Raw genomic sequence first — 27463 nt, forward strand, 5'->3', positions numbered from 1 at the left:
GGCAGCTATGTTACTGATCTAAGTGTTTTTATTCATTCCACATTAATAGTTTCAAGAAATGAGAGTAGTATTGAATACTCCTATTTGGGAGTGGAGTACTCCTATTCACAAAATGTTGCAATGTGGAGTACAGTGGTACCTCGGGTTAAGAACTTAATTCGTTATGGAGGTCTGTTCTTAACCTGAGGCATCACTTTAGCTAATGGGGCCACCGTGCCGCCGCTGCACAATTTCTGCTCTCATCCTGAAGCAAAGTTCTTAACCTGAGGTACTATTTCTGGGTTAGCGGAGTCTGTAACCTGAAGCATCTAAACAAGCGTCTGTAACCCGAGGTAACACTATACTCTTATTTGGGGTCGCTGCAGCTATGTGTTTTTACAGAAAGCATCATTTCACACCACCTCCCCACAAGTGTCAGTTAGCCTTCCTTGCTCACTGAGCATGCCCAGTCTTTATTGGGCTGTTTATGGTTTGCCTCCCCCATTGGTCCCTCCCCCCTTAAGTTTTTTTTTTTTTTTGTAGTTTTACAAATCCCAAGCCTCCTGATACCCACGCCTCTTGTATATGGACAGTACCATTTTGGCTGCCAAAGGATCCACACTCAGCAAATGAATTAGATAAAAGTTCACTAAAAGACTGGAGGCCTTTTTATTAGGAATCGTGACAACAGAAATTAAGAAGAAGTTAGACCACTATTCATGTATGCCACTACTGCAGCCAGGATAGTAATGGCGAGAAATTGGAAAAGCGAAACCATCCCCTCAAAAACCAAACGGCAGACCAAACTGATAGAATACCTACAAATAGCAAGGATAACAGGGATAGTGAGAGGAAAATCGATACAAGATGTTAATAAAGAATGGATAGTAATTAAAGAATACTGTACCTCAAAGGTTACTGTGATAACAAAAGCTTTGTGGCAGATATTAAATGAGGCTTGTAACATAAGGTAATGTCAGAGAAAGCTAGAATCAAGAAGGAGAAAAAAGATTAATTTCAAAATAGTTCAACGGGTATATTCGGAAGGTTCTTTTTTATTGTAAACAAAATCATTTTCTATGTCTTTTTTCTATTCCTTTTCTCCTTTTTTCTTTTTTCTTTTTCTTCATTCTTTTCTATATTTGTAGTTTGTAATGTCTGTAATGTAACATTTATATTATATTATCAAGCTCAATATTGTCTACACAGGCTGGCAGTGGCTCTCCAGGGTGTTCGACAGGGACCTTCCATGCAAGGCCAATGCTCTACCACTTTAAGAGCCCACTAGATGAGCTATGGCCCTTCTGACACACCTTCTGCTTCTGCAAGGAGCAGCCTTATTTCTGACTAGTGTGAGGAGCCTCAAGCAGCAGATTTGAGAGGTAAATTAACTGGCAACAATTTGCAATTTATTTTATTAATATATATATATATTTTACCACCGTGGGAAATTACATCAGGCTTTCCTGCCTGTGCCAGCAAAATGTCTTGGGTGATTTTTGTTTTCATCCAAAAGGTTTCTTGATATATTGGAGCAGATTACCGAGCGGTTGGTTTGTTTTTATGCTAAAAGAAGAACATTTTGTCCTTTAGGATTTGGCTGCAATATATCCCCTTGCTGATCTTCTCTTCCAACATTTATGCAGGCACACTCCTCCCGCAATCGCGACAACGAGAGCCACAGGAATGAGTGCCAAGTACCAAGACGTATCGCGTTCTATAAAAATAAAATAAAAGTTGGTGTCAAACTTTGCACAGCCTAAATTAAAAAAAAAAAGCAGGGGTGTTATTTCATAAAGCCCACATATTTCAAATGGAGTATTGAATTCCCAGAAAGGTCATATGACATTTGAGGAAGAAAAATGGAAGAAACTAAGTTACAATGGTTAACAGCATAAAAGAAGAGCAGGCCCTTCTAGATCTGGGGAACTACCGTATTGGCCTGAATATAAGCCTCACTCCCCCCCCCCAATTCCGACTGTGAAAAGTTAAAGTGCGGCATTTGCAACCTTATGGTGTGCAGCCAGGAGCGTGGGGCAAACAGCGCCAGGAGCACAGCACAGCAGCGCCCACCCAGTGCATAGTCCCCCGTCTTCTCCCCCAAGGCCAGGAAGGGAGACAGCAAGGAAGGGGAAAGGCCATTGGCAATGCAGCTCAGCTGCCCCCCCCCCTCCATGCAGGCTGGAGCAGCAAGGAAGGGAGTGGCTTATATTCAGGCCAATATGGTATAATCTTGCCCAATATCCTATTTCCAAGAGAGGCTAGCCATATTTGAAGAAAGTGGATAGGGAGTTCCTTAATCCCTCTTTCATAATACAGTGGTACCTTGGGTTACGAACTTAATTCGTTCCGGAGGTCCGTTCTTAACCCGAAACTGTTTTTAACCTGAGGCGCGCTTTTGCTAATGGGGCTTCCCGGTGCCACCACACTGCCGCCGCACGATTTCCATTCTCACCCTGGGGCAAAGTTCGCAACCCAAGGTACAGCCATACCTCGGTTTAAGTACGCTTCGGTTTGAGCACTTTCAGTTTAAGTACTCCACGGACCCGTCTGGAACGGATTAATCAACTTTCCATTACTTTCAATGGGAAAGTTCGCTTCAGGTTAAGTACGCTTCAAGTTAAGTACAGACTTCCAGAAACAATTACACTCATACTTTGGGTTAAGTACGCTTCAGGTTGAGTACTCCGAGGACCCGTCTGGAACGGATTAATCTACATTCCATTACTTTCAATGGGAAAGTTCGCTTCAGGTTAAGTACGCCTCAGTTTAAGTACTGTGCAGACCATCTGGAATGGATTAATCCACTTTCCATTACTTTCAATGGGAAAGTTTGCTTCAGGTTAAGTACAGACTTCTGGAACCAATTGTGTACTTAAACCGAGGTACCACTGTACTACTTCCGGGTTAACGGAGTTTGTAACCCAAAGCGTTTGTAACCCAAGGTACCACTGTACCTTGTGAAACCACTCTCTCTTAGCCCAACAAAGCAAAAGGTAACACCCTTATACTGTCTGAGAATTGTTCCATGTAGCCAAGTGCTATCTACACTGACTGACAGCGCCCCCAGGCTTTCAAACAAGGGGCTAACCCTAGCCCTATCTTGAGTTGGAAGAATTAGATATTTTCTTTGCAGTTACCAATACAGCCATGATGCACAATCAGGTTCTCAACCCTGGTAATGTCTTGAAGAGCTGAACCATTACATTAACAAGTAGAAACAAAATAAAAAAATTCCTTCAGTAGCACCTTAAAGACCAACTAAGTTTTTATTTTGGTATGAGCTTGCTCATACCAAAATAAATACATAGTTGGTCTTTAAGGTGCTACTGAAGGAATTTTTTTATTTTGTTTCGACTCAGACCAACACGGCTACCTACCTGTAACATTAACAAGTAGGGCAATAATAGTATTCCTACACAGACACATACCTTGTTGCTTTACTTGTGCTGCACGTATTTCATGCCCGAGACTATTATGGGCAACACATGTGAAGTCTGTATTGAAATCAGCTTCTTTCACAGGGTCAAAAATCAAGGGCACCTCAATGTAATTTTCACCATTTTCTACAAGTTCCCTAAAACAAGGAAACAGCAATTTATAGGATCACTTTTTTTTAATTGATAGCATTTCAAGAACGCTGTAATTTGATTATTATTTTTTAGTCTAGCATTGTGTGGTGGGTGGGTGGTGAGGTGCATAACAATGAGCACAGCATTTTATAGCACATGGGAATATGTTCATTTCACTACAACACCCTGATTTTGAATATTTTGTATTCAAAATAGTAAGAAAAGTGGGTTTGACAGGATCTCAGTAGTGAACCATTTTAATGTACAGTAGTTGTTAGTGTGTCAGGGGGATTCCACACTGCAACTAGGTTGTTGGCATGCTTTAACTTTTGGGATTTCCCCCAGAGAGGGAAAACCTTGCATGCAGCAGGAGCACCAACCCCACAATAACCATCTGTCTGGAAGCACTTTGAGACTAAAACCAGGACAATGCAGATTCATATTCTCATTCAGCCACGAAGTATACTATGGTGACTGAATAGGCTTTGAATGTGGTTTAAAGGTGAAAAATATAATAAATGATAGAGAGAGGAAGCTGCAGCTCAAGATAGGAAAAGAGGTATTAGGGACCTCATTGCTACTATAAATAAATTAAGATTTGCAGGGCCTGGTGAACTTCATCCAAGAGTACTAAAAGAATTCGCAGATACGGTCTCAGAGCCTCTGTCTATAATTGCTTAAAAAAATCTTGGGAAACAGATGAGGTCCCCATGGACTGCAGGCATTAAAAAAGGGAGCAGGCGGAGGAACCGGGAAATGACCAACCGGTCAGCTTGACATTGATACCAGGAATTGTTCTGGAACAGATAATTAAACAGTCTGTCTGTGAGCACTTAGAAATGGATGTTGTGATTATGAAGAGCCAGCATGGGTTTCTCGAAAGCAAATCATGCCAGACTGAAATCGGACCCAGAACTCTTTTTTGGATAGAGTTTCAAACTTGGTGGATCAGGGGAATGGTGAGGATGTAGCACATCTTGATTTCAGTAAGGCTTTCAACAAAGTCCCCCATGATATACTTGTGGAGAAGTTGGTGAGCTAGATGATGTCACAGTTAGGTGGCTAGCTGGAGGTGATGCCAAAGTGAAGTGTAAGTGAACTATGTATACAATAATGGTCAGCCTCATCTTGAATTGGGATGTTTTCTTCTCATTGCTGAATCCAAAACTATGGCAGGGTTGTAGTGGCTAGAAACCTAACAGAGGACCAAGATCTGTTAATGCTGTGAGCCTTTTCATCTTGTGTATATATGTGCAAATAGAACCACGTATCCCAAATATACTGCTGTCTCAAGTGACCTCCATTTTAAAGAAACTAAACCCAAGGTATGTGTTGGCACCTCTCACTGCTCAGAGATTGGGGTGAGCGTAATAATACTTACTGACGTTCTCCTTCTGTAACTCTGCCCTTTTGATAAAGCCTACCAATGTAAGTTTTGTTGGCTAGCCACCAAACCTCGGTATAAAAATGGCTGCTTTCTCCAGTAAGCACTTTACATATCATTGTCAGTCGGGAACCTAGTTTTGAAAGGAAACATGGAAGTACTGTAAGAACAAACAAATGTTGAGTACTATGTTGAGCAATAATGGATATCACCACTCCTTAATTCTTAAGTCTTCTGAAGAGCTCAATACATTCTTATTTCAGTTGGCATTCAATGGCCAGGATTAAGTACCGGTAGGTGTGTTATGGTTTTATTGCATGCCCTCTGTTTTAATAAAATAAAATAAAATTCCTTCCAGTAGCACCTTGGAGACCAACTAAGTTTGTCATTGGTATGAGCTTTTGTGTGCATGCACACTTCTCTAAGGTGCTACTGGAAGGAATTTTTGTTTGTTTGTTTCAACTACAGCAGACCAACACACCTGTAACTAGAAGTTTGTTTTAATTGTTACCAAATCAGACTCCTTGGGGAAAGGTATATTAGAAACTGAACTAAATAAACCAACAAGTCTACCCGGAGAAGCAATTGGCCATTATTCATCATGTAAATAAATGTAAATGCTTTTAGTAAAACAGGTGGAAGAAGAAAATACAATTCTCACACCACTTCTTCTAAAGTCTGATTACCTGCAGACACTTAAAGTGTTGCAAACGTCTTGGTTTTTGTCCACTTCCAATGCAAATAATGTATTGGGCATCCAGTTCAGCACTTGGCATACGCCAGTCAAATATTGTTGTTAAACACTGCATGGTGCCAGGAATGCCACGGTATAGACAGCAGCTTACAATTTTCATATATTTGTAAGATTTATATCCCACTTTCCATCACCAAGCAATTCAGGGTGGGTCACAACAATAGAAATATATCACCATTATAAGAGAACAAAGGAGGCACTCATGGTGAGTTCCAGCAGCTCTTTTTTTCTAGAAAAATAGCACTGAATGTCCTAATAAAAAGAATGCTTTAAAAATAAACTTGAGTATTATTTGACAACATTTGACCAAGCCTTTTTTGACCAATCGTCCAGCCTAGTAGGGGAACCAAGAAATAGGTAGAGCATTGCAATAAACAACTGCTGCACTCCAGAGCTTTTATCATCAGCTAACAAGGATCTAATAGGATCAATAAAATGCAGCCGACCCCAACAATCTCAAGGCAAAAGTGACAGATAATTGTCCTGGCTGAGTGAAATACCTCAGACATCCCCTAGATGAGCAGGAACAGCCCAAAGAAGCAACATTTCCCAGAGATGCCTGAAGCCTCAAAATAAAAACACTTCTTTAGTAAACATCCCGGAAAGAGGAGTTGGAAGAGATGCTGGTGGAAAGTGAGTTTGAACAGCTTCTTACAGAATTAAAGCAATAAGAGTCAATCTTGTTTAGCTGATGACCCTTTCTATTTATGCTAGCCAGGATCATGTGGCTTAACCACATCCTTCTTGAGTAAGGAACACATTCCAATAGCCTAGAATAGCATGAGTCACTGTACTTGTTTGCACATGGAATATTTTATTGCTGCAGAGAAGTTTTTGGTGTTTTTTTTAATGACATTTGCTGGATCTCATTCAAAAGCACAGTATCAGCCGGAGATGGCCCTGTCTTCAAAGGGCATTAGGTACAAAATTTCCTTCTCCCATGAAGGCACAATAAAAATATATGCTTTGTTTGAAAGGAAATCACTTTCAAACTCGTGCACATATTTAGCAATACCGATCACTTCCTCAACGCTTTTTTTGTTATTGTTGCAAATACTGTATGCCAAGTTAGACTTGAGAACACAGTGAACTCTTTGATACATACAATCTGCACTTGTCCGAATGATGGCAAGATGCAAGAAAATTACACACGTTGTTGTAAAATTGTCTGACTGGTGATACAATTTGTTTAAAATTAATACAAATTTTTTTTAAAAAAAAAAAAAGATGAAAGAAAAGCCTAGATTTAGCCACAATAGAGGCCAACCTAGAAACCTACTGCCTACCGATTGCAGAGGTCATGTTGACATCCTCATTTCCTTCTACATTTGAAGACTTGCTCACACAGAATCCATGGTAGCTCACTAGGCTAGGCCATGAGGTTCTTGGTTCAAATTACCCAGAGTCCCTGTAAGTTGCACCAATTCTTTTTAGGACCTGGAATATGTGACCACTTGTGGACAAGCGCACATCTCAGATCAGGTTCTGGGCTCCATATTCCAGCCAGCTTTTGACCTCTAGGTTGGCACAATGTGTTATGTACATGGAGCTGCCTCTGGAGATGGTTCAGAAACTTCAGTTGCTACAGAATGCAGCAGTTGCTTACCAGGGCAGGATGGTATGAAGATATATAATGCCAATCCTGGCCTGACTGAACTGGCTGCCAGTTAGTTTCCGGGTCCGATTCAAAATGCTATTTTTGACCTATGAAGCCTTAAACTGCTCAGGACTGCAATACTTCAAGGACCAAACTGGCCTTTTCTGAGGTGGCCCCTTGCTTGTGGAATGCTCTCCCCAGGGAGCCTTGACTGGTGCCTTCATTACATATCTTTAGGGTCCAGGCAAAAAATATTCCTCTTCTCCCAAACCTTTGGCTAATTAAACAATATATAGCCTTTTAAAACTGGGGGGGGGGGCAGTATTGTTTTCGTTTGCTACTACAGTATGCATTTTGGTGTTGATATATTGTAAACCACCCTGTGATCCTCAAATGAAGGGCAATTATGAAATGAAGGGCAATTTAGAAATTTAATAAAAATAAAAAGATTTTGGTAGGAGGTCTGGTGAAAACCTTTAGGCTAATGGTGTGGGGGGGGGCTTTTTCATTTCTTTCGCAAGGCTGGTTTATCCAAAGAGCACACACATTCCTACATTTCTGGAATAGCTGTTAAACAGAAGAAATAAGTGTTCCATATTATTGACTTTCCCCCAAGCATATAGAACACTCTTTTCTGCACTACACATATGTCATCTTTTTTTTTTCTACTTCAAGTGTCATGCATGGGTTCTCACAATGATATGGACCATATCTTTGACACCATGGTAGAGGAACAAAGTGCCAAAACTTTTTAAAGTGTTGTCCAAAGAAGAAAGGGTGTCTCGAGTGCAAGCAACAAAATGTCTTGGGAATTGTAGTTTGATGAGGGCGATCTGCTAAGAGCTCTAACCCCTAGACAGAACTTCAGTTTCAAAAGATCCCTGGATAAGGAGAATTAGAGCCAAACAACCTATCTCCTGTATTCAAGGTGTTCTTGTTCCATTTGTTCTAAAATACATGGAAGCTGCTGGTGGTTGAGTGGCCAACTGGGATGTCACCATGTCCTGGCAGCTACTTGTTCAATCAAAATCACCCCAGTCTGATTTCTGCCCAAGTAACTGGCAAGGAAAACGGTTCAGCTCCTCCACTCCTTTCCTCAGTTTTGAAGACATGAAGGAACAAGGCAGGGAAAGAATCATGACAAGACACATTATGTGCAAGTTTGGTTTGGCCCTGTTCGCAAAAGGCTGAATTGTGGATCCTCTTCAGGAAGCAGCAGATATCATTAATTCTGCCACAATTATAGCAAAGTCAGTCAAACCACCATTAGCTGTTATTATGGTTGGAACTAATGTAGTGCTAAAACCCATTGGTAAGAAATTTAAAACTGAGTTATAATTCATATTTCATAACATAATGGTACTTTGTTTTCAGAAACTGCTTGAATAAATTATTGGCCTTACCGAGACCTGCTAATGTAATCTTTTCATTTGGGTAGACAATCACAGGTCGGTTTCTCTTCTTTTGGCCTAGTGAGAGTTCAGAGAAAAGATGTTGCAGAGAATTACATCTGCTTTTCTGATACAGCAATAGTTTCCATTATTTACCAGGATAGAGAAATAACCTCAGAAGAATAAGGCTCGGCTGAAATTTAATTGTTACCGTATCACCAGAATGAACATCGATTAGAATTCCAGTGCATTCAGAGATCTTGTGTCTCTCTCTTTCCTCTCTCTTTGCTCTGTGAAGTTTTCAGAGGTTCTCAGATTGTTTTAAATGAATTGAAATGGGGGAAGAATGTGCAGTTCTTACATTGATGTGAAAACACATTAAGCACACTACCACCCCCTGCTGGTCAGCCTGTGTACTGACTAACAGGTAAATTAACATATATATATCTATATTCATTTAACAGAGCAGCAGACAAAGAAACCTGTGCAAATTTAAAAATAAAAGGGGGAAAATGAGACAGGTGTATTTGTCTACCCTTTCCCACTATTAGTTAAATATTGCATTTCCCGAGCTAATGGAAATGACCTCCCAGGGCTGTTTTTTGGCATAAACTACTCAGTTTTGCAAGCGGAGGCATTTAACCCACAAGCATTCTACCTCCCACAAAGGCTGCGAATTCCTGACACTTCCACTGGCCACTAGCCAGCGATCTTAGTTCTCTTCTGAAACTATTTCAGGCCCTTATCTGAAGCAAATAGCTGGAATGTTGTGCTGGGTAAGCTCGGGGCTTTAGCAGTTGGCAGTTGTAATGACGAGAAAGAGTATGAGTCTTTTCTTTCGCTGCCAAAATACATCCTAGGAAAGCTGTTTAGAGACAGGATGTGCACATTCCGTGAATCTGCAGTTGGGGAACTTTTCTGATCCTGAGGGAGACATTATTTTGACCTCAACAGAAGAGTGTTTGGGGGTGTGACAATGCATGAGAGGAGGGTTACCCATTTCCTTCCCATCGGTGACCCCATACATTAAAAATCAGCCCCACACAGGAGACTCAAAAATAGCCTTCTTCTAGTGACAACAGTGAACTGTTTTCAAGTATCAATAACTCCCTGTGGAGCGGTAAGGGGCTAGATGGGGAGGCCCCATGGCTCACATCTGGTCCACCTCTGGTCTAAATAGAATAGAATAGAATAATTTATTGGCCAAGTATCAACCATACTTGGAATTTTGCTTCGACTACATTGCAATGTAAAGAAAAAACGTACCTCATACAACCACTATTCCCCTCACAATACAACAGCATAGCGAAAAGGCCCTGACCACCAACTGGCCTCCCTTCCGCCCACAACTACAGATTCAACAATTTGACAAGGGAAAAAGCTATTCTTGTGCCTAGACATTTTTGTATATAGAGTCCTGTATCGACGTCCGGATGGGAGGAAATCAAACAGGATGCAAAGGGTCTACAGCAAATTTCTCTGCTCTCTTCCTGACTCGAGCAGAGGCAAACTAACTAACACCAATTACCCTCTCTGCAGTTCTTACTGCTCATTGGAGCCTCTTCTTATCCAGCTTAGAGGCTGTACCATACCAGACAGTAATGGAATTACAGAGGACAATTTCAATAATACCTCTATAAAATTGGACCAGCGATTCCTGGGGCAGATTAAATTTCCTTAGTCGTCACAAGAAATACAATCTCTGGTGTACCTTTTTAATAATAATATTGATGATATCTGACCAATTCAATTTTTGAGAGATCATAGAGCCCAAGAACTTAAAGGACTCTACCACTACAACCATGTTACCAAGAATGGAGATTGGCAACAAGATGGGAGGACGCCTTCTAAAATCAATTATCATTTCCACTGTCTTTTGGGCATTTAGCACCAAGTTATTCCTGCTGCACCACAAGGCAAGACGATCTACTTCCTGGCCATATGCAGATTCATCATCCTCCCGGATGAGCCCAATGACTGTTGTATCATCTGCAAATTTCAAGATCTTAACTTAACTGATGGATCAGTTGAGGTGCAGTCATTTGTGTATAGAGAAAAAAGGCAGTGGGGAGAGCACACACCCTAAACTGACCGGCAATGGCTCTCCAGGTTTGCAGTCTTTTCCTGCCTTGCATAGAAATGCCACAGATTAACCCTGGGACCTTTCGTTTGCATAGCTTGTGTTCTGAGCAATGACTCCCTGCTATGCATATTTTAACAATATGCACATTTGTATAATTGATCCATGTGGAAAATTCAAAGTTTACTTCATACCAAGTTTGTATTTTTTAAAGCAAAGCAAAGTGGATCATCTATGTACAGTCCTGCTCATCATTGCATACTTTAGTACTTCAAGAGTAAACATTACCAAGTGCTTCTAACTGAATGGTCCTGGTGATATTATATTGTCCTGCTTCGTGCCGAAAGGTCAGCTGGCAAGTATAGTAGCCTGAATCATCCAAGGACACAGAGTTTATGATGAGATAATTTGTGCCCTTCAAAACAGCAAATTTTTGGTTGTCAATAGCCAAAGGTGTTGAGTCCTAGAAACAAAATAAAAATAAAAGTACACAAATAAAATGGGCAGCCAAACATTTAGTTATGAAATACAGCAGCCAAGAAGTCTTAAGGTGATTTTTCCCCCCAGTGAATTCTTAATGTCACTGAGCTAGTTTAACATCCATTGATGCAGCAATGGTGGCATTTTGGAAAGGCCATGAAGCAGTTGAAAGACTTTGCGGCAGGGGTCCGATTCCTGGCTAATTCCAAAGCAGAAAAGTGCCTCCAATAAGCTTTTTATACACATAAAGCTTAAATGCCACTGTTTATTAATATGTACATGAACACAGAGGATCTTGCAGTAAGCACCAGACCCACACCTTTCCCCCTCCTTTTCCCCGCACAGAGTCGGAATAAGAGTTATTTTCATTTTCCACAAATCCTGGTTTATTACATTCAAACCAAGGGCAATGGTTTAAAACAAGCTCTGACCAGTTTAAAAACAGGCGAACTTAACAAAAAACAAAAAAACCATGGGTTATGAAGCTGGCTTCCTTAACTAAGCAGGGTTTGAAAGTGTGGCTATTTGGTTTACTCCTAACAATAAGCTAGGAAGTGCTGAAGGGGGAACTAACTGGAGAAGACATGGAGAGGGGGAGGGAAATGCAAGGTTCTGGGTGCTCAGTGCAGGCTCTTGTACATTACACCAAACTATGGGGCAAATGCAGCCAGGGCCGTCTTTACCCGGGGGTGCAAGGGGTGCGGGGCACCCAGGAGCCGAATTCTGGGGGCGCCAGGTGCCCACCGCTGAAGCCGCCTAAGCTCTAAACTATCTACCTGTTATGAAATAATAAATAATTTTGATCAAGCTAGAAAAACAAAATACATATACCTAGGTATGACCGAAATGTATACCTACAGTTTCACTAAAGGACTTTCGACTTGAGCTCATTTACCAAAGCCGCGCTGCGCCAACAGCGGTGCTTGTCATTCACAACAGCACCGTGCACGCAAAATTAACTCTTGCATCAAAATATTATGTTACGTATTGTATTGAGCTGCTATATTGTATTGACCTTTGGCACGACTGATGTTTCTCCTAAGTAGGTGCCTAAACAATACTTATAAGTTTAAGTGTGGTGGTGGTGTATATTTAAGTATAAGTGTATTGTAAAGAAATGAGCAAATAAAAAACTTTGTTTCTTTTTCCTCCCTTCTTTCGTAAACAAGAGATAAGGCGTAAGTGTGGTGTCTGACATGAGCATAATAAAAGTTAATTTGGGGGCTAAACTAAATTTGGGGGCACTGGGTGGATCTTTGCACCCTGGCGGCGCATATGCTAAAGACAGCGCTGAATGTCCAGCCCAGAAAGTCAGGCAGAGACAAAGGAAGATGGGGTTTCTATACCTTTAGAAGTGCACTAGAGTGACTAGTCGTAGGACCAACTCTAATTCATGTGACATGCTCTACCTCCTCAAACCCCTTCTTTTTACACTGTTATTAAAGGTACGGGAAATCCTTTGCTTTGAGTAACTCTGGACTTAAATTCTCTTCAGTTTCAGTGTGGTGCCAGGAAAGGAAAGGGCTCTTTGTGAGGTCATTCTGTTGGAGTCTTGCAATAAACCACATGGTTACACAATAATGACTAACTATTGTAGTGGCAGTGTAAGTGGAAAATTCCATATTGTATTGATCAACTAATGATAGATTAAAAAAGGACAAGCCTCCGTTTCTGGTCCATATCACTTTCACATGTGTTCACCCAGAAATCTTCTCCATCCCATATGTGCATTAATGTTTTTTTGGGGGGGGGGTTGTTTATTTATTTATTAAAAACCTGAGCAAGAAACATTTAAGTGCTTATTCTCAACTGCATTTTCTCTTAAAACATGCATTTTGTTTTCTCTCCAAATATTTTTCTTGATAATTTATATTGAACCGAAAATTATGTCAACAGCATCTGGAGAAGTGTGAGATCTGATGGGCATGTTCTGATCCACACATTAGTCAGTCCAGGAATTGCAGATTAGGCCAGTTCATATCAGAATGAGCGATGATCAAATTCCTCAGGCAAACCTGCTCAAAATGGTTCTCCATCACAAAGTCAACTTGGCACGATTCCAGAATAACTTTTTTAAAAGGATCTCGTGATCCTGGGCTTCACTTTCCATTCTTGGCCAGACACTGTTATCACTAAATAAAAACTCATGGTCTAGTCAGTTGCTGACAGACCTGGTTTCTAGTGAAAGGGCTATAAACTACAGATAAATTTAGCAGGGCTCTGCAGGATTTCAGAACTACTGCCCTCCAGTTACCAAGTCATTAGTGTCAAAATTTAATGTGCACCGTGCACATTCATAATTCAACAGAATTTACACATGGAAAATGGTTTGTTTAGAATTTGGATGGAGTGGGTGGCTTTAATTAAGAGAAAAGGAGGAAATTAGTTTTGGCGAACTAAATTAAGTGCTAAGCAGTTCCAAAAAAAAAGCCTCAGGCTTTGGACTCAACTTAGCATGGTTCTCTTGGATCAGAACTAATGCTGTATCTAGTCTAGCATTCTGAGTTTAACATGGAGATAACCAAGGCACAATGGCAACAACCTTCTTTTTTGGCTTCGGTATCCGATGCTCAGGGCTATGCTGCCTCTGAACATAAAGAACATTTGGTTTTTGGGGGGAAAGCTTGTGATGGACCTCTTCTTTGCGAAAACAGCTTGTCATCTTAAATGCAAATATTCTAAAAACAAAGCAAGCTAATGAAACTTTCAGGCTATTGTATCACAGCTTTTAACTCAAGAGCACAACTTCAGGCCACCATAATCTAAGTCCACATGGAAACGAGCTGTGGAAAACATAGTAACAACTTTAGGATTCAGTCCACAGATCCTACTCACCATGGGACACGAACAAGCAAAAAACAACATTAAACAGTGTGTTGTAGACAGAGAACAACAGGTAGACCTAGCCAGGTCCCCAAAAAATTTAATTAGCAAAACTAGAAGATACTTGACTTCCCAAATACCATACATAGCTAATCTCAAAATACCAAAACAACGAAGGGCTTTCACTTTGGCCCATTGTCAGGCCCTCCCTTCAGCAATTCAGGAAGGCCGTTATAGGAAGTTACCTTACAAGGAGAGGATGTGCCCATGTGGCTCTGGGCAGCAGGAAACAACTTTTTCATTGCCAGTATTATAGACATTTGAACTAGGCTTATCCAACCCATCTTATATAAGTTTCCTGGGCGTTCAGAACAACACAACATCTTCATATTGCTCCAGGACGAGAGCCCAGAAGTCACATATTCAGTCGCCAGATTTTGCACTGCCATGATAGATATTCGACAAAGAATGGTCTATGCCAGGCACGTCCAACAGGTAGATCGTGATCTACCAGTAGATCACCGGACGTCTGTGGTAGATCACTGATAGATTCCTGGCTCCCCACAAAGTAGCTCAACAGCTTTTGTCTCCCCTAATAAAAGCTCCACATTTTTGCCCTGCACCCCCAAAAACAGTCCTTCCTCCTCCCTAGAAAAGTTCAACAACATTGACTTGAACCCCCCAAAACAGGGCTTTCCTTCCTAAAAAAAGTTCAACTTTAACCTGAAACCCCCCCCCCCAAAGTGGGTAGATCACTGCTAGTTTTTAACTCTGTTAGTAGATCGCAGTCTCTTGGGAGTTGGCCACCCCTGGTCTATGCTACAATTCAATCCTAAACTGAAGGCCCATATTGTTAGACCCGCACTTCTGAAGCCTTCCCCATATAGCTGTGTTCACCGATCTTTTATTTTTTCTTATAAACTTTTACGCACCCATTTTCTATCCTTAATGAAGTATTCTATGTATATGTTAAAATCTATGTTTGGTTCTTGCTCCTATTTATTTAATAATTATTCGTTTACATTCATACTGTTATGCTATTTATTTAGATGCTTTGCTTATGCTGGTCTATGACCATAATAAAGTACTTGACTTGAAGGTCTTTGTTCAAAGCTACAGCTAATCCTAGGCTAAGGATGGGTAATTTATGTCCCTTGAGATGTGGTTGAACTACAGCTCCCATAATCCTGGACCCCTGGTCATGCCAGCTGCAGAAATCTAGCAACATCTGGAAGACCATTGCAGCCACAATTACGCTAAGATGCCAGTTCAAATGAATGGACTTAGGCATGTCATAACCCTGCATAGGATCAGTCTGAGGTATTACAAAATTGTGCAATTTCTACCATACTGTCAGCATCTTATGAGTGCAGTGCAGATGATAGTCCCCTAAGCGTTTGGATACTGGAAGTCCAAGTTCAAATTCCCAAACTGCCATGAAGAAATTACCCATAATAATACCTTGTACCACTTGAGTTCGTAGTTTGTATTCTTTTGTACAAAACTCTCCAAGGCGGGACAGACAACCTTTCCAGGACTAAATGTGAAGGCCTTCTGGAGATAGGAAATATTTCGAACAGCGCTTTTCTCCACAACTGTGAGAGGAACAGACACATCAGCACAGTAAGAAGAATTCCTGCAAATGGGCAGGGGGAGAGAAGAAGAAATAAGACATTCATACTCAACAAATAAAGATTTATCATTGCACCATAACCCACCATGGCTTTTTATTGTTCAGATTTAACCATTTTGAACAAGTACACACAGGACACTAAAATCACCGCCCTCTGAAAAAGCATCATTGGTTGGCAACTTGATTCTTCCGACAATACCTGAGGGACCTGAGCAGCCCCGCTCCTGCTGATTTCAGAGCACACTGAACACAAATGCCAATATGACTAGATTGGCTTGGCTTCCCGACAGGAGGAACAAATTGTACTGAGCTTATTTCTGCTTTGTTGTGGTGTGGGAGGGTGTGGGTGTGTTAAGCTTCGGAAGGACAAATATCAGTACAGTCGTACCTCGGTTTGAGTACACAATTGGTTCTGGAAGTCCGTACTTAACCTGAAGCGTACTTAACCTGAAGTGAACTTTCCCATTGAAAGTAATGGAAAGTGGATTAATCCGTTCCAGACGGGGCCGCGGAGTACTTAAACTGAAAGTACTCAAACCGAAGCGTACTTAAACTGAGGTAAAATAAGAAATTCCTTCAGTAGCACCTTAAAGACCAACTAAGTTTTTATTTTGGTATGAGCTTTCGTGTGCATGCACACGAAAGCTCATACCAAAATAAAAACTTAGTTGGTCTTTAAGGTGCTACTGAAGGACTTTTTTTATTTTGCTTCGACTCAGACCAACACGGCTACCTACCTGTAACTTAAACTGAGGTATGACTGTAGATACATTTCATTCAAATGTATTTTTAGACAATTAGGAAGTATTTTATAGACATATTTCGGTAAATCTATTAAGATTTTAGTATACCCGGCAATATCGGAATAGGTTTGGGGCATCAAGTTATTTGTCTAGAGGCTCTGTGGGCCTCAGCCGACAGTTCTGCCTTTTAAGCTGTCAGTCGGGAAGTCTCCCTGAGCTTGTGCAGGCAGCCGCTATAAATTGAGAAAATTGTTTGGGAAGGAAGGACAAAGCACTGCAAGCCTTGAGGAAAGAGCAGGGGGGGGGGGGGAGGGCCTGTCTTGTGATGTTTCTCTAACCTGAGAGACAACTAACAATAAGCCATTACAGTAACAAGTTAGCAGAACCAGGACTGAAGGACTGAGCAAGAAGACACTGACAAACAGAAGAGATCCTTAGCTGCTGGAGACTGTTTGTTGTTGTTGTTTAAAGTTCCTTGCTCATGAGGAGAAGCACAAGCCGAGGTTTGTATCTGAGACAGGGATGTTTGTAGGCAGGAACCTGCTTCATTCCCCCCCCCCTTTTTTTTACTCAGATGAATGTCCTGTAAATCTAACTCCACAAACACACAAACAATAATATCATATGGCAGTGCTTTTCAACCAGGGTGCCATGATGGTCAGGGGTGCTGCAGGCAACTCTGGCCTCTGTCCCTCTTTCCTTCCCTCCCTCCCTATTCTGATGCCCTCTCGCATCTCTGCCTCTCAAAGGCTTGTGTGGCTGTTTATTGCAGCAGCCCTGGCAATTGTTGTTGTTGTTTAGTCGTGTCCGACTCTTCATGACCTGTTGCCTCTGGGAGGCACCTCTGTTTGGGGCAGGGAGGGCAGCTCAAAGACCAGGGACTGTTGCAGCAGCTGCCCAGGGGACTCCTAAGGAGAGGGGAGAGGAGGCTGAGGGAACACTCCACAAGGGAGGGTGTTTGTGAGGGATTGCCAGCTCTGCAGGCAAGGGGCGGCATAACTGGGCTCCTGAGCCCCACGGGGGTGCTGCAGAAAGAATGTAGTTGGTCAAGGAATCCATGGACTCAAAAAGGCTGAAAACCTCTGCCATATGATGTCAGGACTCGGGAGTTGTCCTGCTTCCTCTTGTGAGCTAAACAGCCAGAACTGAAAATCTGCACTCCAGGCCTTATTGACTTCAGTATAAAAGGGATCAATAAAGCCATCAGCTGACTTGCGCTTAAATGGCAATCTTGGTGAAAATAGGAGAAGCCCAGGTGTTTGAGAGGTATGGATATTGGCAGCACAAGTTTGATCAGGCTGCAGGAATAGACAGATAACCTTCAGAACGATCCAGTGTCACAAAGATAGGATTCACATCAATGCCAGGGCCATTGGGTTGCCCTTTCGATGCTGTATAATAGATATGACCTATGACTCCTATGGAGAAACTGCCACAGATACTGGGGACTCAGCTAGGCAGCAGCAAATATAATGCTTTAAGTGCATTATACAAATGTGACACTAGATGGCAATGGTGGGCTTATGGCAAATTCAATATATATTTTCAAAACCTTTTTTTTTAAAAAAAGCATTTCCATGGTGTTTTATATGTGTGTGTCTAGATTCCACCAGGGTGTAAGCAAGGAGCAATGCACACTTTGTGTGTTCCTTTTGTTGTTGTTTTGTTTTGTGTGGAGTGTCTGATGAGGAATTTATGCAGTTGGAAAAATCTGCTTAAAACAAATAAACAGTCATGTAATGCAAAGCCACCATTGAATACAGCTCAGGGTGTGTATCATTTTTTTAAAAAAAAGCTAGATTAAACATTTAAAATACTTTATCTGAGGCAGAAGAGAAGCCAAGGTCACAAACTGCAGAGAATATGGATGGGGGCCCTTCTTTGGTGTAATGTTTGAAATATCCCCAGGTTTGTACATTGTCTAAAAGATCCAGCTATATTGATCTCTTATATACAATTCAAGCTGATTTCTGATGTATTTTAATTCTTCTTTTTTTAAAAAAAGTAATTGTATGGTTGATTTTATGCTGTCCATCACTATATATTTTTTTCTGAAAATAAGTTAGTTTGCACATAGATTTTCTGTCCTTAGAAGCCCCGACAAAATTGTCATTCCCGGTTCCTTGAACAAAAGCAGCAACTATTAAACCAGCCTACATTCGTGATAAATCCTTTGCGACCTGAGGACCGGGCTGAAAAAGGTGTATGTTGTTCTGCTCATGATTACTTGGCAAGGAACTACATAGGTTTGACTTGGATTTTTCATTAGGACATAATATCTTCCAGATGAATTTGCTTGTGGGATTAATATAGAGGCATTATAATGGAAATGACATTATGAAACAAAACAGCATCAGCCGCTGACTTTTTCACCGAAAAAATCATTTGCATATCCTCTGCAATAAGTGTCCTCTTTCTGCATGTATGCCAGTCCCCCTGAGGTTTACACTGAAAGTCTTGCATGCTTTTCATTGCACATGTCCCTTGCCACTCAGTGGAGTAACTTCTGGTATTAAGTACATTGCAACACCACAGGACACTGAGCACATCTGTGTTTCTCTACTGAGCAACCCGGGGACACTTTTCTGTCTGTGCAAGACTGCTAAAATATTTCTCAGAGGTAGTGTAAGAGCTGTTTCATCATTATCAGGCTCAACAGCGTCAGTATCACTCTCAGAGGAGATCATTTTTTTCCGGGGGACATCTTTTCCGTTTATCAGCAATGACCAATTCAAGACATTTGAAAATGCAAGCCCATCCCCTTCCATCTTTCATTTCTTAGGTAAAGGTATAGGGACCCCTGACCGTTAGGAGTTGCGGATGACTCTGGGGTTGCGGCGCTCATCTCGCTTTACTGGCTGAGGGAGCTGGCGTACAGCTTCTGGGTCATGTGGCCAGCATGACTAAGCCGCTTCTGGCGAACCAGAGCAGCGCACGGAAAGGCCGTTTACCTTCCCGCCGGAGAGGTACCTATTTATCTACTTGCAATTTGACATGCTTTCGATCTGCTAGGTTGGCAGGAGCAGGGACCGAACAATGGGAGCTCACCCCGTCGCAGGGATTCGAACCGCCGACCTTCTGATCAGCAAGCCCTAGGCTCTGTGGTTTAGACCACAGCGCCACCCGCATCCCTTTTGTTTCTTACTGGAGGGCTAAATGTGATTGGAATTCCTTGCGGATGTCACTTTTAGCTATTGACTGCTACAAGGATCACACAAATTCAGGTGTTCAAACAGGTGGCAACAGGTGGGACCACAAAAGACCAGTTCTGTAAGGAACCACTTTCTGCACTCCAGACAGCCTCCCTATTCTAAACGCATGCCCTGAACAGACATCAAGGACAATTTAAGGCCAAACCTTGCAAGCTGATGCTGTCTATTGTCCATGAACTGGTTTTTTAATTACTTCTTTTCTTCCACTTTTTAACAAAATGCAGGCACTGAGGCTACAACATGAGGAGGAAAATTGATGTCATGGTGGGGAGGCTTCTTGACCTTCCCTTTCCTTGAGCCATTTTCAATTAAAAATCACACCCATTCCTGCCCATAAAGATGGAAAGTGCATGTTAGGCTGCTGCAAGGCTTCTGCCTGGCTACTTGCCTTCATCAAGCCCAGGAGGAAAGTTCTCTTTTCCAACCCCATATCATGGGCTATGCATTAACCCACACTAAAAACAAAACAGCACTCAATGTGACCATTAATAACCACAATTGTAACCATTAATAAGTATGCATAGTGCTTTCTAGAGTGATAATGTTAATAATCATCAAAACATTGCAGAATCTTCAAAGCTCATTTCATGCCCCTCTCCTTGCAAAAGACACAGGTGCCCCAAGCTCTTCCCCTCAGCTACTTGCATTTCAATGAGTGCTTTGCCCTTCCTCTTTCCATACCACCTGCAAAGTGCCACACGCATAGGTAAAGGTAAAAAGGGTAAAGGACCCCTGGACGGTTAAGTCCATTCATAGGGTTGCAGTGTTCATCTCACTTTTAAGGCTGAGGGAGCTGGCGTTTGTCCACAGACAGCTTTCCAGGTCATGTGGCCAGCATGACGAAACCGCTTCTGGTGCAACGGAACACTGTGACGAGTGCCAGAGCGCACAGAAACACCGTTTACCTTCCCACTGCAGGGGTACCTATTTATCTACTGGCACTGGCGTGCTTTCAAACTGCTAGGTTGGCAGGAGCTGGGACAGAGCAACAGGAGCTCACTCAAACCGCCGACCTTTTGGTTGGCAAGCCCAAGAGGCTTAGTGGTTTAGAGCACAGCGCCACCAGCATCCCTTGTAGTGCCAGATATACACAGAGTTCAAGACATCTCCTTGCGGGAGAAACATGACTGTCCTCCTCGCTCCACACATGAAACAAGAATGCCAAAGAAAGGAAGCGTAAGTCACTTCCACATTCTACGACCACCATTTAACAACAACAACAACAACAACAACAATGTCCAGAGCTGAGGAGCCATACCCTCTTGTGGCTAGGCTTCACATTGCATTGGTGATGGTGGCCTCCCCCTGAAGATGCAAGTCACACATATGACATGTATGCATGCCACATGCCACACACACACACCAATCTTGGGTACAATATGGTACCTTTGGTACACTGAAGTTATGTGGATTAAGATGGCCTCAGATACGTTGTAGCAAAAAAAATCCAATACATTTAGTCTCTGCTCTAAAGAACACTTACTTCTCCATGTATCTTACCTTCTCCAACACTTGATAAACAGTACCCCAGATCTGTCTTGTAAATCCATTGCCAGTAAGTCTTCAGTGATGCATGAATAAGATTAATTGCATGTTATCTGGTTAACCCTATGTAGCCTAGGCTAACAGTCTTGTGCCTTAGAATGCCTACCTTCGAGTACAGATATACTCCCCAGAATCCTCAGTGGAAGCTGGCAAAAACCAAAGAGCATCATCTTGTAAGAGAATTCTTGTTTCTCTGTATCCCGCAGGGATAATTGTTGCTGAACCATTTTTCCCCCAGGTGAGATTCAAGGGCTGACCAAAAGCATCCATCTGTTTGTATCTCAAAGGAGGGCATTTGAGGACCACTGGTTCTCCTGCCAGTACAAAAGTGGACCTGAAATGCACGGTGCGATCTTGGCAATTATCTACATAAGAAAAGAATTGCTTTGTATTAAAAAGAAGAAGAAAGAAACACTGGAATGTTCTAAACCAGGACTTGGCCATTGATGGTTACTGCTTTCACCTGCACTTCCCGTACGCTGGATTCGGAAGGCAGAAGTATCCAATGTATTGGCAATGAAAATACATAAGAGCCTGGGCACCATATTCCATAGAAAACAGGAAAGAGTAAGATGGGTGACACCTTGGAACCTGCGAATGAGAAGAAGAGTGTCAAAACAACAGAAGTGCTCTAAACTAGATGGTGACTAAACTACTTTATTTAGAACAAACTGTTAGGCATGAGAAAAGCCCGCCAGAAATATCTCTTCAACTGCCTGACAGCCTTGTCTCTAGAGCTCCTGGGCTTAAAACTGGAACTGGCATTACTCCAGACTCTGATGAAAACATGGATTGGATTCCCTTTACATTAGTGGTGGCCAACCTTCTTAACAAGCATTTCACCACAACTCACGCCCAGAGTACAAAACAGTGTCTCTGTTGTGGACAATGAAGTGTATATGCTGTACTGCTCCATCAGTGCTTGGTGTAACTTTGCTTCTCGTCTTTTGAACTTGGGAGTAGATAGTCTAGTACTGGACTGGAACACTGCAGACTGGATCCATCCTGAAGTACCTGTTCCATTCTGAAGTACCACAGTCTCTGGCTGCCTGTGGCAGGTTTGCCAGGCATGTTCTAAAACCAGGGTGACCAAATTGATACCTGTCAGATGTTTGGGACGACACCGAACAACATCTGATGCTCAGCCTGTATATATGTGTGTAAAAAAAACCCCAACCCTCATATATCACAAAGGAACCACAGCTTCCAATGACCAATGAACCAAGACCAAAGTATTCTACACTTAAAAGAGGGGGGGGGAGTAAATCACTTTGAGACTTATTTTTGTAACAAGTTGACAAGTAAACATAACAAATCAAAATAAATGTGTTGGCACCCCTGAAGTGGGCTGTGTACAACTGGAGATGAACAACTTAATATGTTGTTCTTAATATGGATGCCTTAGGCGTCCATTTTCAGCTCAACTTTCTCCACTCCACATTATTTCTCCCAACTGACAGTTGACTGCTCTTCTCTGCTGACTAGAACCACCAGCCAACCAAAGTCTTATTGTTTTCCAGACCAATCAAAATGAATTTATGTGATCCAAGCCACATCTACAAATACTAAAAGTGATGATCTCTCTCAGTTTTCAGAATCTGCTGCTAAGCAGCTACTGCTATTATAGTAACAGTGCAAAGTTGTGACTTTAATAGTCACCCTCTGACATCAACACAGACCACATGATTAACTTCCCCTCCCCCCAGCACAAAACATAATCGTGGACACAACATTTCTCCACAGTCATATATCCATATTTAAGTCCTGTGACCTAAATTCAGGGGACTTAAAGCCAGGTGTTTCTAGTACTGCTTGCTGAAAGGCTTCCAAAACACTGTATTTTAAGCTTGTCATCATCACACAACCTTTTTTATGCAACCAAAGTTTACTTTAGAAGGGATACTGTTTGCTAAAGAGATATGGGTCTATTGTGTGTTGTGAGCAAACCCAAATCTTTCCTTAGATTATTTACATATTTAAAGTATGTTTGGGAAAAGACAAAGGAAAGCATGGCTTTTGCTAGAACCCAACTTTCAGCAATTTAAAATTATTATTCTGGCTTATTATTCTGGTTTCTTATTGCTGTTTCCTAGACTCCACAGGAAGAAGCTTGCTGAAGGATGTTTAAATTAAGTTCATGGTTACCAACTATTAGGTATCTGAGCACTGAAAATGCATGGTCTACACATTACTCAATACATTTTGTGCAAGTTCATGTTTCTGGTTCTAATCTGAAACGTGAGTCATGTTCTCCAAACCAGGATATAAGCCAAAATCAAAATAAGGGAAGTGGGCACACTGTCTTTCTCTAAAATTTAACCTTTTTAGTATAGCTGACCAAGCTTTTTCTCTACCATCTAAAGTTCTTCTGACAGCAGCTCCAGCCACTGGCTAACCTTAGCCCCCTAGATTGTGAGAATGATTTTCCTATCCTTGAGGACATCAGATAGAACCCAAGTCCATTGGCTCCCAGTGAGAGTGATGGATACATGATTGCTTTGGGCAAGGGAAAGGAGGATCTTTCTCTGGTGGGAAAGAGAGGTACATGCGTAGGATAGCATACACAGGGAAATGCTGAAGTGCAAATCAGTCCCCTTTGGCATAAAATCGAGGGGGAATAGGCAACAGAATGTGGAAAGGGGCCAGTGGAACTCTATGTCCTTAGAAGACTAGGAGTACAAAGCCATGTGCCACAAATCTGTATATAGCAGTTTATATGCATAGATGCAAATTTAGACTGAGTTCTGTCCTATAAGCAAAGTTGCAAAAACAGGAAGGGGCACCCACTAAAACACCCCACAATGGGTGGTTTTAGTCCTGAGTTTTTGGAGTGGACTATAGGAGGCAAGCAGTGTCCATTTACCTCTCAGCAGAACAGAACCTCTCAGCAGACACAGGGCCACCCATTGCCCTATGCTGCAAACCAACCAATGTTGACTATATTTCATGCCCTTCATGAAAGAAAGCAAAAGCAAAACCTCATAGAAGTCTTTCATTCCTGGACAAAAGGTCTCAATTTTTAAGTCATATGGAATCTACAGAGTTTTACTTCACCAAATATAGTTCTGTGAAGACCTCTGCATACGTCTTATTATAGTCAATAAATAGTTGCAAGAACCATCCGCACTCATATGCTTGGTCCATTAGCTCCCCCCCCCCCCACTTTTGAACAAACAATCGAACTGTCCATGTTTTATTACTCTGCTATCTCCACAAAGAAGCATTTCACACTTACCCAGATCTCTGCATCTTTTGTCTTGGAACTTTTCAAAGAGCTGTAAAGTACTTTATCTTAATGGAAGAGTCTCAGCAGATGGACATATATATGTGTGTGTATGTATATATCAGAAAAACTTACGAAAACTTGCCCAAGTTGCCCAATTCTGATTTGTCAGAACAAAAGAGGTATGAGGTACACCTTTCCAGCGTTTCGAGGCTATGGGGAAGAAGAAAACCCAATACTTGTTCAAAGCAAGGGGAAGTGACTTCCTTTTTTATGACGCTGTTTGTTTCCAGTGGGAGGAAAAACTTACAATTAACCTCAGACAACAAAAGTGGTTTTTACTGTTGCTAATCAGTTGACAATGTTAGCATTTGTAGGGCTGCCAGCCAGAAAAAAAGAATTTAGGTTGATCTTCTACCTTATAACCATTAACTGGTTGCATTATTAATTTTTTATCATTCATTACATTTCTATACCACCTTTTATGTGAAGACCACAGGACGATTTACAATATAAAAACACAAAAATATATAACAAAGTAACAAAGCAAAAACACCCACCCAAGTTAAAAGGCCATGTTGTTTAGTCGTTTAGTCGTGTCTGACTCTTTGTGACCCCATGGACCAGAGAACACCAGGCACTCCTGTCTTCCACTGCCTCCCGCATTTTGGTCAAACTCATAAAAGGCCATAAATTGTTTAATTAGCCAAAGGCCTGGGAGAAGAGAAACGTTTTTGCCTGATGCCAAATATATATAAATATATATGAGGAGAGCATTCCACAAACAGAGCGACAGCAGAGAAGGCCCGTTCTCGCGTTACCATCCTCCACACCTCTTGTGGTGAGGACACTTGAAGAAGGGCTTCAGAGATGAGCACAGGGTCCAAGTTGGTTCATATGGGGAGAAGTGGTCCTTGAGGAATTGCAGTCCTGAGCCATTTAAGGCTTTATACAGTATGTCAAAACCAGAACTGGGCCCGGAAACTAATTGGTAGCCAGTGCAGTCAGGCCAGGTTTGGCATTATATGCTCATACCAATCAAACTGGCCACTGATTTCTGCACCAGTTTCCAAACTGTCTTCAGAGGCAGCCCCATGTATAATGCATTGCAGTAATCAAACCAAAGCTTAGACAGCTGAAGCTGATGGAAGGCACTCTATGCCACTGAGACCACCTGAACCTCAAGTGACAGCAATGGATTCCAGGTATATACCTGCTCCTTCAGAAGAAGTATAACCCCATCAAGAGCAGGCTATATCCCACCCATCCGGTCTAGGGAACCACCCACTAACAGTACCTCAGTCTTATCTGGATTGAGCTTCAGTTTGTTGGCTCTCATCCAGTCCATCACCGAAGCAAGACAACAGCCCAGCACATCCACTGCCTCACCTGCAGATGTAAATGAGTAGAGCTGTGTGCCATCAGCATATTCCTGACAACCTACTCATAGCTGCCAAGTTTTCCCTTTTCTCGCGAGGAAGCCTATTCAGCATAAGGGAAAATCCCTTAAAAAAAGGGATAACTTGGCAGCTATGAACCTACTCCCAAACCTCAGATGACCCCACTCAGCAGTTTCATGTAGATGTCAAACAGCATAAAGAATAAACTCTGAGGATCCCCACTTTGAAGGCTCCATGGGTCCAAAGACACTCTGCAACCATCAGGCTCCAGAAATGACCATTCAGGTAGGACTGCAAAGCGGCAGCATCCACCCGCAACGCAGACAGCCACTCCAGAAGGATACCATAGTTGACGGTACTGTAAACCTCTGAAAGGTTAACCTCTGTAAACCTCTGAAAGTGGTTTAGCAGGCACACATTTCCCCTGTCTATCTCCTGACAGAGGTCATTATACAGGGAAGCCAAAGCAGTTTCAGTGCCAAAATCAAAGTTAAACCCAAACTGAATTGGATCCAGAAAACTGGTTTCCTCCAAGACCGCCTGGTACCAAAAACAAACAACAGATAGGCTCTTTTGAAATACTGAAGAATAACGAGGTAACTTGGCTGTAGTCAAATCCCTCAAAACGTACAGTTGGTGTCTGCAAAATTTGTCTTGTGTAACCAACCCTACACATATTCATAGTACAAAGCCATCTTCAGTATTTGGAAGAAAAAACAAAATGTAACTATTTCCCTCTTCAAAAAGGTTATAAATTGTCTGCTGTAAGTCAGAAATTAACAGGAAGATTCAGTTTAAGACTTCCTGGGGGGGGGGATACAACTCCAAATGACTCAGAAATCTATTCTGTGGAACAATTGTATCCACAGAATAAAGAATTTTATAACATTTTCCTTGTCTAATCTGATGATTCTGCACCCAAGGAAAAATCACGTAGCCCATTAAACCTCTCTTTCTCTCTGTCATGAGCTGTGACTACCTCTGGCATTTATTTGTCATAAGTAATTGCTGCCGTCTGCTTTCCCCACGGAAAGGAACATAGGAAGCCTGCCTTATACTGTACTGAACTGGGGCACTGGTCCATCTAGTTCATTATTGTCTACACTGGCTGACAGAATAACATCAGAGCTGGGCCAAGCCAATGGCCCGCCTGCTGCAGCATTCTCATAGTGGCCAACCACATGCTGGTAAGCAACCCACAAGCAGCTCTCCAGAGGTTCAGACAGGGGACATCCAGCTAGGGATGGGGGAGGAATTTGATGCCATTTACATTTAAAGGCGACTCGCTCAAAATTTCAGATTTCAAAAGCGTATGAGAACCAAAGCACAGTCACCCATGAAAATTTGAACCCATCAGAATCTTGCAGGGCTGTTCTCCACCAAGCAATGTTTACCCAAGTGCAAAAAGGTAAAGGGACCCCTCACCATTAGGTCCAGTCGTGACCAACTCTGGGGTTGCAGCGCTCATCTCGCGTTGTTGGCTGAGGGAGCCGGCCAGGGCCGTCTCAAGCAGGTCGGGCGCCCTGGCGCTGAGGCGCGTAGATCGTTCCAGCGCCCCTGCCCTTGCAGCGCGCAGCACAGCTTCTGCGCGGCTTCGTTGCACAGCGCCCCCCCCCCGCCGGCCCCACGCCAACGGGAATGCACCTA

General features: G+C 42.2%; 1 protein-coding gene across 1 annotated transcript; it reads right to left on the reverse strand.

The window, feature by feature from the left end:
- Window positions 1–1150: 1150 nt before the first annotated feature.
- IL1R2 (interleukin 1 receptor type 2) lies at window positions 1151–24650 on the reverse strand. The gene is made up of 9 exons (XM_035115237.2): window positions 24429–24650; window positions 21657–21784; window positions 21300–21558; window positions 15522–15696; window positions 11046–11220; window positions 8690–8755; window positions 4933–5068; window positions 3411–3556; window positions 1151–1696 (listed from the first exon to the last, which is right to left on the reverse strand). The coding sequence occupies exons 1-9, from the start codon at window positions 24440–24442 to the stop codon at window positions 1569–1571; spliced, it is 1227 nt and encodes a 408-aa protein (XP_034971128.1). The 5' UTR covers window positions 24443–24650; the 3' UTR covers window positions 1151–1568.
- Window positions 24651–27463: the final 2813 nt, after the last annotated feature.

Source organism: Zootoca vivipara, chromosome 4, assembly GCF_963506605.1.
Source record: "Zootoca vivipara chromosome 4, rZooViv1.1, whole genome shotgun sequence".
Taxonomy (NCBI): domain Eukaryota; kingdom Metazoa; phylum Chordata; class Lepidosauria; order Squamata; family Lacertidae; genus Zootoca; species Zootoca vivipara.

What these genes read in the sequence shown, in the direction of transcription:
- IL1R2 (XM_035115237.2), bottom strand. An exon ending in CCAGCGTACGGGAAGTGCAG is followed by an intron (nt 21,559 to 21,656) that starts GTGAAAGCAGTA and finishes TTTCTTATGTAG; the next exon opens with ATAATTGCCAAGATCGCACC. An exon ending in GATTACATTAGCAGGTCTCG is followed by an intron (nt 5,069 to 8,689) that starts GTAAGGCCAATA and finishes TTTCAAAACTAG; the next exon opens with GTTCCCGACTGACAATGATA.